The sequence below is a fragment of the Lotus japonicus genome, chromosome 4 (assembly GCF_012489685.1).
Source record: "Lotus japonicus ecotype B-129 chromosome 4, LjGifu_v1.2".
NCBI classification, from domain to species: Eukaryota; Viridiplantae; Streptophyta; class Magnoliopsida; order Fabales; family Fabaceae; genus Lotus; species Lotus japonicus.
Window position 1 is genome coordinate 18,963,244 of NC_080044.1, and position 13,410 is coordinate 18,976,653.

The following is a 13,410-nucleotide window of genomic DNA, read 5'->3' on the forward strand; positions in this document are numbered from 1 at the left end:
AAAATCATTGTGTGTTTTCCTCAACTCTTATCTTAGCACTTTTATCTTCGGTGTTTGAAGAGATTTGTTAAAATCTCAAGTGAGAAAAGTTCTAGTTTGAAAATGCTATTCAAACGCCCCATTTCTATCATTTTTCATACCTTCATAAGGTCCTTATACAATAGTTTAAACTTTTGAGATAATAGATCGCTTAACACGAAAGCTATCCAAATCCATAGTAAACGTAAAAAAGGAATGAAGAAGAAAGAGTTAGCCTTCTAAATCAATAAGTGTTCTTAATAATTATTATTATTGTGGATGTTGTGTGATTCATTGTGAAATCCTTCATCTAAAATAGGTATTTTTCATTCAATAATAATAATAATTTTTGTTTAAGAAAAAAAAACTAGAGAAACATATATTTTGTTCAAATTAAAAATATAGTATATTAGAAAAGAAAAAACTTAGGGAACAAGACTCAAGAGCCAAATGTTTGTTTGGTCTTTGAGAACAAACAAAGACCAAACTGATCAATACAAAAGGCCCCAATAGAAGAAAAAAAATACAAATAAAACTGAGCTAGTCATAGCCAGAAGAGCCAAAGGAAACGGCTTAAGAAAAGAAGAAGATCTTGGAAGCCAAAGAGCAACACCCAAACTAAGCCAAGCTAAAAGCAGATTGTTGCTATACGGATCAAATTTGGAAAATGAAACTAGAACTAGAATTGTATGCAACAACTTGTAAAAAGCAATATGAGCCTATGACGATCATGTGGTTGATTGTTAATTTGTGACTTTATTCTTTTGTTTTTAGTACTTTTGTCCGAACATGTAGAGCTCCTATTTTTATTTAATTAATTGTCTTTTTCCTTCTCCGTGTCGCGATGAACCTAGTGGTAATCTAATCCTAATCCTAATCTAATCTAATAACAGAACAAAATTTCTAAGCCGGCATTCTATGGCAATGTACATTCCAATGCCCAATTTAGTAGTATTATCTTAAACATCCCCAATTACATCTTCACATCTTTTCTATTTATTTTTTTCCTTATTCATGATGGGGTCGATTCTCACTTTTGGTTTTATCCTTATATTGTACTTCTTCCATTATTACTTACAAGTCACGTTTTTAGAAGTTTTTATATCCCTATAATTTATTTTCTACATTCTTTTAGTTAAATTAAAGATATATTTTATAATATCACGAAATTTAATTGAATGACTGTGTTTTTTTTAAAGAATGATGATGTAAAATTTGTTTATATTGATGATGCACATATCTTTAATTCTCCTCAATAAAGAACAAATATCGATAATTTTGTTGGTACAAAGAAAAGAAACTTTAAAAACAAAAAAAGACCACAAAATAGTGCCTCAAGTGCAAGGTGCCACGTTAGTCGTCCGACAAAAAAATAAAGATTGAACGGCCAATGAAGGGTGCTCCAAAAAGACTCAGACCGGAAGAACCATGAGCTCCACCCTTCGCCAGACAATCCGGTGCTACATTTCCATCTCGGAGCATATGCTATGCTCCAGCACCACACACCAATGACCAATCCTTCCAAAGGAGACTACAAATTTTGATAATTAAGACTAATAATTAATATTAATTAATTTTCTTAATACATGTGAATTAATTAAAATTTCTTAAAAAAAGGAACCTAGTATATATTAATTGATTAATTGAATTGTATATAAATATCCACCAACCAAGATCAACTTGGGTGTTGAAAATGGGAGGCACATGGACTTCATCACCTGCTGAGTCTCTCTCTGTTCTTCTCTTACTCTGTTTCTATAGCTCACTAGTTTCTGCAAATTACATAAAGTACAACACTGGGGCTAGTGCTGTGCAAGGAAAATTGAATGTTCACCTGGTTCCGCATTCTCATGATGATGTTGGTTGGCTGAAGACCGTTGATCAATACTTTGTTGGATCAAACAATTCTATTCAGGTTAGAAAATCAATCACAAATGATTTTGTTCATTATTCATATGTAATCTGATCATCGATCTTAACTTCAATTTTTGTTCTTTGTTTTGTAGGGGACGTCCATTGAGAATGTGCTGGATTCGGTGGTTGCATCTCTTCAGAAAGATCCAAACAGAAAGTTTGTGTTTGCAGAGATGGTAAAATCTTGGAACTTTAAATGTCCTAAATAGATAGATCCAAATGTTCTGTTCAGGAAAAAACTCTGTTCATAACTTCAAATGATGTCAAAATCATAATCCATATTTGACTTTAAATGTAGCACGTTTAATTCAATTTATGGGATTCATTTAATTTGTGAAATAAATGAATGGCAGGCATTTTTCCATCGATGGTGGGTAGAACAAAGTCCTGAAACACAAGAGCAAGTGAAAAAGCTTGTGAATGCTGGGCAGCTAGAATTCGTGTATGTATATAGTGCAATTAGTAGAACATTTTTGGTGTGTTTATTTTAATGTTTTATATGAGTTCCAACACAGTTTTTGAGACACAAATATGCTTTTACTGAATGGAATCTTTGTCTTTTTGATGAACTAAATGTGCATTTACTTTTTATTTCGACCATAACTCAAACATTTTGTTTGTCTATGTGGGGCAGTGTTTATCCTTGTGTTAGAGTGTGGAAGTATGTGCACATCAGCACATGTGTGACTTGTTTGTTTTGTGTGTTTGTGTGGACAGAAATGGTGGTTGGTGTATGCACGATGAAGCTGCGACTCATTACATAGATATGATTGACCAAACAACATTAGGTCATCGCTTCATTAAGGACCAGTTTAACATAATCCCACGTGCTGCTTGGCAGATTGATCCTTTTGGACACTCTGCTGTCCAGGGTTACTTACTAGGAGCTGAGGTGAGTGAGTTTATTAATTTATATGTTCAGATACACAAATACACAGCAGAAAACTATGGTAAAATTAAAATTAAATTGGACAACAAAAGTTAGAAGAAACTATTGACATTAAATTGGTAATATAATTAAATAAACATATTTTAAAGTAATTTTTTAATAATTACATATAATCATAATTATGAAATTAATTGGAGTTTAATTTCGTGATTATAAGCACAAAAACAATCAAGAAATTAAATTTCAATTATTTTTTTTTTGTACATCCGAAAGTTAAATTGCACCCGCTAGGAATCGATCCCTGGACCCCTTACCCAACTCATTGTCCCCCAGCTCCTATCACTTAAGCTATTCTACGGGAACATTCCAATTATTACTTTAAAAGGTGGAATTGTGGTACCATGATTAGAATGAAAAAATGTTAAAGTAGAAAAGATTTTCATAAAAAGTAGGTACGAAAAGAAGAAGGCTAAAATGCATTTGGTGCCCCTGATGTTTCAGGTTCGTGTAAATGACACCCCCCATCTATTTTTGTCAATGTTTGTACCCTCAATGAAACAGAACAGTGTAACGAGTACCCCTCCGTTAGTTTGACGTTAGTGTTAGAAAACTAACGGAGGGGGCTGACGTGGTTTTTTTTTTTTCCCTATTTGACACGTCATTAAATAAAACTCAAAACTTGGAAAAATGGTTAAGGGATTCGAACCCAAGACCTCAAACTTGCAAAACACACACTTTACCATTTGAGCTGCACAATCAATTAGTTATATTATGAACAAAAATTTATTTATATCATTATTCCCCTTGTTCTTCTCAATTCTTCATCATCTGCTTTATCTCATCATTGTGTTTACCATCTCCATCCCCAACCACATTGAAACCCAGATTTCAACATCTTGCTCTTCTTCTTCATCATAGCCAACTAAACCCAAAATCAGAACCAACCTCCATAGTCCAAACCATCTCCTTCTCCAATCTTCTACCTCTCCTTAGCAACACGAAAAAGCAAAATAAACAACAACCCCATGAAATGAGATTCCAACAACCCAGCCAAAAACACCGTTCAAAAACCCACAGACTCAAACCCAATTTCTAAAAACGATTCTAACTCTTTTCCCTCTAGAATTTAAGCTCGTGAGGCTTCATGCTAGACTTCAAGGAGAACCTGGAACCTAGGTAAGCCTTCAGGTCTGGAACACTCTCGATGGCGTAATTTAACAATGGTACCAGCCAGTAATTTAACATGAGAGTGAAGCCAAAATTACAAAACTCAAAGATTTTGAACAGCTAGCGGATACAGTGAAGAACCAGGGAACAACCTCAGGCACTCATTGAGCTCTTGAAGTGATCCTCCAACGCTCCATCAATTTGTGCTTCTCTTCTCAGATCTGGAAACAAAACCAGAAATCGAACTAAAAAACAAACCCATAGATCTCATTTTTCTGCAAAATCAAACCTTCTCAAACAGCCACCGCATCCCAACCTCACTTCATCCCTACGGCAAACCTTCTCAAACAGCCACCCACACCCAACCTCACTTCATCCCTACCGCAACCCACAACTGCAAACCTTCTCAAACCCCACCCCCATATCGAAAACCTAATCCACAGCCTCACCGTCGCGCCGCTCTGCTCCACCGCCATCACCCAACCCCCACCACCGACTGCTGGCCACCACCGCATCCCACCCCACCTCCACCCTAAAAACCAGAAACCCACTCACCTCCAACCACCACCGCAACCCACCCCACCCCCTTCCCAGAAACCCAATCGGTAACCACTCAAAGGGAGTTTTACCATAAATTGGGGGTGAAAGATGAAGAGAAGGAGAGAGAGAGAGAGAAGGGGAAAGATGATCTGAGATCTTTGCACATCGCAACTTGGATCTTCACACGGGCTTGATTATGGGTTGCTTCAGGTATTTGTGAAAAGGAAAGGGGGAGAAGAAATTTGCACATCCCACTTAGGCTCTTCTTGTTTAGTTTGGTTATGTCTGTTGCCAGAATATGAGGTTTGGAGCTTTGGTTAGCAGTGGGAAGAAGATCTGGGTATAGGTTTAGAGGAGGCTAAATGATATAAATAAAATTGTGTTGCAAAATATAACAATTATTTATGTAGCTCAACTGGTTTAGTGTTGGTTTTGCCACTTCCAGAGCTTGGGTTCGAATCTCTCTCACAATTTTTTCCCAATTTTAAACGTTATTTCCACGTGGCAGGTCTAAAAAATAAAAATAAAAGCCACGTCAGCCCCTTCCGTTAACTTTTTAACGTCACTCTAACGGAGGGGTACTCGCTACACTTCTTTATAACATTGAGGGCCCTTCCGTTAACTTTTTAACGTCACTCTAACGGAGGGGTACTCGCTACACTTCTTTATAACATTGAGGGTACAAACATGGACAAAAATAGATGGGGGTTGTCAGTTGCACAAACATGAAACATCAGGGGCAATAAATGCTTTTAAGCCAAAGAAGAACACGTCAGAAAAGTGAAAAGGAAAAATAATACATGTTGTAGTAGCAAGTTGTCATTTAGAAAAAAAAAGTGTTATTTTTCTATTTTCACACTTTTAAAAACAGGTATCTAAACCAACTAGGAGTATATGAAAGTTGTTTTGAAAAATAATTATACATCCACACACTTGTATTCAGTCAATCATCACTAAGGCATCTCATGAAAAATCTTCTGGACTAAAAACAATTTTTCTCAGAATGATTTATCAATGTCTAGAATGAAATTGCATAATAGTGATCATTACTAAAATAGAAAATGAATAATTGTTGCTAATTTGCCTTTGCAGATTGGGTTTGATTCTGTACACTTTGCTAGGATTGATTATCAGGACAGAGCTAAACGCAAAAATGAAAAAACACTTGAAGTTATTTGGCGTGGGTCCAAAACATTTGGTTCTTCATCTCAGGTTTGAATTGGAACATTTGTATCATGGTTCCTTTCTTTCTTTACTTACTGTGGCCAGTTGTTAAGCCAGTTTTTGTCTACTGCAGATTTTCACAAATACATTTCCCGTTCATTATAGTCCTCCAAACGGGTTCAATTTTGATGTCACGAATGATGAGGGTTTTGATCCCTTACAGGTTCCAACACTCAACAATTAAAATGCTGATGCTATTTGTTTGCATATTTTGGCTAGCATTTGGCTCATTGCATGTCAATGTTTTCAATTGCAGGATGATCCTCTTCTCTTCGATTCCAATGTTGAAGAGCGAGTCAAGGACTTCATTAGTGCTGCTACTACCCAAGTAGGTCCATTCTAACCAAGAATGTTTTCAATACACAATGCATTTTCCTTAGTATTTTGAATTAGTTAACCACTATAGTGACTACCCATTAGGAAGAGCTTATTTGAGCTAATCTTATAGCGTAAGCGCTTATGCAAGGGTTAAAAGAGAGTTTATGTAAATAGCTTATGACCTACCTATAAGCTGTTTTGAGCTTAATTTCAAAAGCTATTCAGACTAGCTTATGAATAAGAGCTTACGCTTACCTCTAACATATTTTCAGTTTATTTCAATAAGCTTCTAAAATTAGCTTATGAATAGACGCTTATGTCATAAGCACTTATTGCCATAAACGGTAAATTAAGTTGTTTATCCAAACGCACCCATATCAAACTAGCTTTGATTTCACTCAAATAAACTACAATGTGCTAATTTAATTTGGTTGTAATTATTATAGGCAAATGTGACAAGGACAAATCATATCATGTGGACAATGGGTGATGATTTCCAGTACCAATATGCAGAGTCTTGGTTTAAGCAAATGGATAAATTTATTCACTATGTTAATAAGGTAAGTGGGTTCAACATAATTCATAATGCATATCGTAGCAATTCATTTTTATCCATGTTTTCATATCATACTGAGTTCAAATACATGTTTCCCTGTTTTTAATATTCAGGATGGTAGAGTGAATGCCTTATACTCTACTCCATCTATTTATACCAATGCCAAAAATGCTGCAAATCAATCATGGCCGCTCAAAACTGACGACTACTTTCCGTAACAATCTGCTTTTTCTTTTCTTCTTTGTGAAGAAGGTTGTGATCTGTTAACCTCTTATGCACATGGCTGATTATTTCTCACAGGTATGCTGATAGACCAAATGCTTATTGGACAGGCTATTTCACTAGTCGCCCTGCCTTAAAGCGATATGTTAGGATTCTAAGCGGATACTATTTGGTATAACATTGATTTTCTAACCAAAATGAGTTTTGGTGGATTTTCCTTGTTTGCATCCAAACATTCTGAGATCCAACACATTGCTAACATTTTGATGTAGGCAGCGCGTCAACTTGAATTTTTCGCCGGGAAGAAATCAGATGCATATCGTCCTTTTGGCATTGGAGATGCTCTAGGAATTGCACAGCACCATGATGCTGTCAGTGGCACAGCCAAACAACATACAACTGATGACTATTCCAAACGTTTGGCTATTGGAGCCTCTATGGTAATGAACTTGAACTTTCTCAATGTTAAACTTTGAAAATATATGTATTTTTTATCATGTATTTGTTTATGAGGTTGATTTTGCATAAGCACCTATTTCTTGTAGACTGAAGCAGTTGTTAGTTCTTCATTGGCTTGTCTTGCTAGTAAGCAATCAGGTGATCAATGTTCAGCACCGGCATCGGCATTTTCCCAGGTAATGTATCAAATGCACAAAGAGTAGTCATAATAATAACATAAAATAAAGAAAAAAAGAATTCATTTCTCTAAGTGTCTTGCTAAAAAAAAATGTTGAAGACATGTTTTCGCAAGGTTCTCTCCTTGTTCCAGCTACAGATATACTTTTAAGACTTGTTTTCCATCCTATGTTAACTATGAAGGTTATGTATTACGTCTTTTATTGTCGATTCTTGAATTGTTTTCTCCTTTTTTTCCTGGATTTTTGCAGTGTCAATTACTTAATATCAGTTACTGCCCTCCAACAGAAGACACTATTCCAGATGCTAAGAGCTTGGTAATACTTTTCAAATTTTCTTGTATTCTGGTTAAATTTTAAGTAACATATCTATGTCAATGGTTTTTTCCAGGTAGTAGTGGTGTATAACCCACTTGGATGGAATCGTACCGATATAGTTAGAATACCAGTGAGTATATATCATTTGCTTGAGGAATCATAGAATAAATGAATTATAATATAATGCTGACGGATCGTGACATCTGAACTAGGTTAATGATGCTAATCTTGTTATCAAAGATTCGTCGGGCAATAAACTTGAAGCACAATATGTGGATGTGGATGTGGATGATGTTACAGCAAACTTAAGAAAATTGTATGTGAAGGCCTATTTGGGGCTGTCAGTGGATAAAGCCCCGAAATACTGGCTTCTGTTTCAGGTGTCAATACCTCCACTTGGATGGAGTACATACTTCATTTCTGAAGCAGCTGGAAGAGGTAAAGTTCTAATTGTTTCATGTGTCAATTCCTGGTTTTCGTTATAGTTATTAGAGCCTAATAGCAGAACTGAAGTAGTTAGTACTTAGTAGTAGCAAAACTGAAGTAGTTAGCAGTTAACTGTTAGTTAGACTAAGGCCCCGTTTGGAAAAACAGCTTAATTAAGCGCTTATGGTCATAAGCGCTTAATTAAGCGCTTATTCATAAGCTATTTTTAAAAATTTATTGAAATAAATTAAAAATAAGCTGTATATAAGCATAAGCTGTTTTTCATAAGCTGTCCTGTGTAGCTTGTGAAAATAAGCTGAAAATAGCTTATGGCAGACCATAAGCTGTTTGCATAAGCTCTCCCAAACACTGGCATAAGAGCTTATGCTGTCAGATAAGCTCAAATAAGCTCTTCCAAACTGGGCCTAACTGTTTTAGTTTGTTAAAGTTAGGTAGAGACATGAGTATTGATTCTGTGCAGGTGTTAGCAGAATAAGTGTGTGCGCTCAAGTGTGCTATCATATAAATAGAACCTTCTGTGTATTTCCATTTAGATCATACTAGAATAACCAAGTTCTTTTATCTAAGTTCTCTTCTTTTGGTTTTCCTTTCATGGACAGAGTGTCCTGCCCTGATAATAGTGGTCATAAATCATACAAAATATAGATTTTTATCAACTGAATTTATTAAGCTTGAAGTATTAAATATGCTTTGTTGGTGTTTCAACTTGGTAGGGAAAAGGAGAAAAGGAGATCTCTCAAAACTGAGCAGTAGAAACGGTGCGAACATTGACATAGGGCCGGGAAATTTGAAAATGTCCTTTTCTTCAACCTCTGGACAACTCAATAGGATGTATAATTCCAAAACTGGAGTAAGTAATTTGATTGTTCATAGTACATCACAGAAGAATGTTAACCAGTTTTTGTTAACTTAGTTGTTATTTATGAAAGATTGCAAAACTAAAGTGAATCAAATGTGCCCTTGAAAATATAAGGAACTAGAAAGATTTCTATTCGACATAGACCAGAAAAAGAAGTAGCAAATACTATTTTCAGCTTTGAAAATAAGATTGATGCACTCATCAAACTCAAATTTTCATATTCTATGAGCTAGTTTGGATAAATTTTTCAGCACGCATTTGTAGGAAAAGAACAGTTAAAATAATGTTGTAATGATTGAGTCTTTTAAATCATAAGTTCCTGTATAAGTTGAAATTAATTTTTGCAACTTATCCTTTTCAGAAGCTCTCCCATCTAAATTCTCCATAAACATTTATAAACTTACAAGAGCTTTTTCATAAGTTAAGAACCAAGTAGTTATTTAAGTCGAGAAGCTTTATTAGCTTCCAGCGCTTCTGCTGTCAAGTGTTATTACTTATTCTTTACTTTGTTGAGTATGTAGTCTTTTGAATTCATATGCTATTTCTAAATCTAAGTACAGTTAACAGTTTTAAATGTACAGATAGTATGTTCAAGGCATAGTTTGTCACTTAGATTTAACTTAATTAATTTCATATCCAGACATTTCTAAAGGTGTAGTGGAGAGTATGTCATGGTTTTTAAATTTTCCCAGGTTGATATTCCAATTCAACAAAGCTACCTCTGGTATAGTTCTAGCGACGGTAATGATGTGGATCCTCAGGTGTGTGATTTCTTTGAACTTGTAACACATTCTTAAATCAAATTAAATTAGCATAGTGTATGCTTCAATGGTGTCATTTCTTCTATAGGCTTCGGGTGCATATATATTCCGGCCTAGTGGAAACTCTCCAAGTATTGTTTCAAGATCTGTAAGTTTATTCTTTTAATCAGTTAGCATATGACATTAATTTTTATACGTATGCATAGTAAATATGATTATATAATTCTCAAAGACAATAAGACAAACAAAAAAAAATCATTCAATATATCTTAGGCTTGCTTTTCCACTTCTAATTAAACTTTTATATTTCTTTTACTATCTCTGTTATCTCTAAGAAATAAGAATGTATTTTGGCTTATTGAATATGCAGGTGCCCTTCAAGGTAATCCGTGGACCGCTAGTTGATGAGGTTCATCAAAACTTTAGTTCTTGGATTTACCAGGTAACTTAGCATATTTAGCTACCAGAATGCAATAAGTATGTAGCATTTAGAACCTTTTTAAACATATTTTTTACAGATATTTTGTTCTTTTTTTTAGGTTACTAGGCTTTACAAGGACAAAGACCATGCTGAGATTGAATACACTGTAAGTTGTATTGCCAAGTCTAATAAATATCGTGGCCGTTAATTGGTCTAAGCTGGATTTTGTAGTTGTAAGAATAACAAATAAGGTTCTGACACAAGTTTACGCATGAAGATTGGTCCAATTCCTACTGATGATGGAGTTGGAAAAGAGGTAATCACACGGATGACAGCAAATATGGCCACAAAGAAGGAGTTTTATACTGATTCTAATGGGCGAGATTTTCTGAAGAGGGTAGTGCTCAAACAATTTTCCTTCTACTTATCATGAAAACCTCTGTTGAGAAAAGACTCATGACCTATAAAAATGTCAATGCAGGTGCGAAATTTTAGGGAAGACTGGCCCCTTCAAGTTAATCAACCTGTAGCTGGAAACTATTACCCAGTAAAATTCTTTTACTCTATCAATTTCAATGGGAGTTCAAATTTTTATTGCAGATAACCAAATTGGAGAAAATGAAAAAACAAGTAGCACAAAATTCTATTATAGCATCTAACACTGGAAAACAAATCACCAGAACTTGAGAGAAAAAAATGCCTATTAGTTCTATTTTCGTTATCTATAATCTTGATTAAGTTGGTTTATAACTAAACTAAATTATTTATTCTATGACAGCTTAATCTTGGAATTTACACTAAGGATGACAAATCTGAATTCTCAGTCTTAGTTGATCGTGCCACTGGTGGATCCAGCATCAGTGATGGTGAGGTGGAATTGATGCTTCATAGGTATTCATACCATTTCTCAACATTTAATTCAACTATTCAAGGTGATTTTACTATACATAAACTAATAATACTCAATTTTTGCTCCTGAAGGCGGCTTCTCGATGACGATGGCAGAGGAGTAGCGGAACCACTTGATGAACAAGTTTGTGTGGAGAATAAATTGAATAATACATGTGAAGGACTAACAGTATGCTGATTTCCCCAATTAATTTTTATACTGTCATGCATTCTTTGTTTAATTGATTGAATGAGAAGGATTGGAATTTTGAACAATCCCTTTCACTAGTGGGGCAGTAAAACTAGAAATAGACCATGCTTTCTTCTCTTTCTATATAAGCATTTGAAATTTTACACCCTTTTTCTGAAATATCTGATTCTATATGATATATCAGGTTAGAGGAAATTATTATGTCGGTATCCACAGTTCCGGAGCTGGTTCACGCTGGCGCCGAACAACTGGCCAGGAAATTTACTCGCCGCTCTTATTGGCTTTTACACATGAGGTATGAGTATGACTCAATAGTAGGTACTTACATCATGGACTTATTGTCATCACCATGTTAAATCTGGTCACATTTTTATTGATCAGAACTTGGAAAATTGGAAGTCGTCTCATTTGACTGAAGGAACTGTCATGGATCCAAATTACACCCTCCCTCCTAATGTTGCTCTGATAACTCTCGAGGTAGATCAAATGCAGCACTCATAAGTGTTATAGCAATCTTGATTCTCTCATTCTCTCTAACCGAAAATGTTCTGCAGGTGTTGGATGGCGGAGTTGTTCTTCTCCGTTTGGCGCATCTATATGAGGTAGCTATATGAAAATTACCACCATCCTCTTTGAATTTAATACAAATTCTAGTGTACTCTCAGTTAAAATAAATAATCTTCTCTTTTCTGTGCCTTAACACACTTCTCATATATTCCTCTCATGTTTTTAATGGGGTTAGACAAATGAAGATGCTGAGTATTCAACTCTGGCCAAAGTTGAACTGAAAAAGTTGTTTGCCTCTAAAACGGTAAGTAAAACTTCTCAACTCTCCTCCCTCCAAAAATGAAAATTATAACTTATGGTTTACCCTATTTTGGGTTTTGTCTTATGTTTCTGATACACATATATACTTTCTTAGCCTAGCAAAATTTGGATAAAGTTCACTTTTGCATAATTTGTAACTTGTGACTTGGTATTTTATTCTACAGATAAAAGAGTTGAAGGAGGTAAGTTTATCTACTAACCAAGAGAAATCAGAAATGAAGAAGATGACATGGAAGGTTGAAGGGGACATAGGCAAAGAACCTCAAGCAGTTAGGGGTGGAGCTGTAAGAACCACCGATTTTGTTGTTGAGCTTGGTCCCATGGAAATTCGTACTTTCTTGTTGAAATTCTAAATTAAAAGGAAACAAACTCAATTCATCATTGATGATGTTATTTGAAGAAATCAAGATGTTTTTAATTTCAGTTTGCAGAAATATTATCTTGGCAAGAAGAAAATCAAATTCTCATTGATTGAAATGATCGAAATGAACTAGTGCTTGGTCTTGTATACAAGGTTAGAAGAATAGAATTTAATTTGCTACACGAATTTTATCAAACAAGAACCTCTGCACACTTCCCTGAAAAGCTGGTTGGACAACAAACAAGTTAAAATCTAGTAGTGTTCAAACAAAAGCTAAAATTATGACTTGTTATAAAGGAATAAGAATTTTTGTAGTTGGAGTATATGTTGTGGTTTGCACCCCGATCCTTTTACAGGTGGTCACTAAAGAGTACCACGACATGGGGTTGTTGATCCTCAATATCAAATTTTCAGCTGGGTGTTTTGGACGATGAAGCAGGGTTGTGACGCCTTCAACTATTGTAAGCCAATCATACAAACTGATGGAACCTTACTTTACAGGAAGTACTGTGCTGTGGTACATTGATCATAGTCACAACACAAGATGAGAACAATAATATCTTGTCCATAGCTTTTGCAATTGTTGAAGGAGAAACTGAGTGCTTGGTCATGGTTCTTGCGGTGGATACGTCGCCACGTGATTACGAAGCAAGGTATATGTCTCATATATAGACACACAAGTATTAAGTCTGCCGTGGCAGTGTCTCCAAAGTGGCAGTCACCTAATGCTTATCATGTGTACTGTATCCGCCATATCACTAGTAACTTTAACCATAGATTCAAAAATAAAACGTTGAAAGAAGAGTTGATTAATGTGGGTAAATTTATATAGT

At 35.2% G+C, this 13,410-nt stretch overlaps 1 protein-coding gene across 1 annotated transcript; it reads left to right on the forward strand.

Annotated features, from left to right (window-relative positions):
* The first annotated feature begins 1,697 nt into the window (after positions 1 to 1,697).
* LOC130710829 (alpha-mannosidase) lies at positions 1,698 to 12,706 on the forward strand. Its single transcript, XM_057560201.1, has 29 exons — positions 1,698 to 1,933; positions 2,025 to 2,108; positions 2,286 to 2,374; positions 2,650 to 2,824; positions 5,621 to 5,740; positions 5,826 to 5,915; positions 6,009 to 6,080; positions 6,517 to 6,630; positions 6,740 to 6,840; positions 6,927 to 7,020; positions 7,121 to 7,288; positions 7,394 to 7,483; positions 7,736 to 7,801; positions 7,875 to 7,931; positions 8,014 to 8,239; positions 8,962 to 9,098; positions 9,800 to 9,868; positions 9,957 to 10,016; positions 10,239 to 10,310; positions 10,408 to 10,455; positions 10,567 to 10,686; positions 10,771 to 10,836; positions 11,068 to 11,180; positions 11,271 to 11,367; positions 11,573 to 11,683; positions 11,770 to 11,865; positions 11,943 to 11,990; positions 12,131 to 12,199; positions 12,381 to 12,706. Exons 1-29 carry the CDS (start codon positions 1,712 to 1,714, stop codon positions 12,567 to 12,569), a joined length of 3,063 nt encoding a protein of 1,020 aa, XP_057416184.1. The 5' UTR covers positions 1,698 to 1,711; the 3' UTR covers positions 12,570 to 12,706.
* Positions 12,707 to 13,410: the final 704 nt, after the last annotated feature.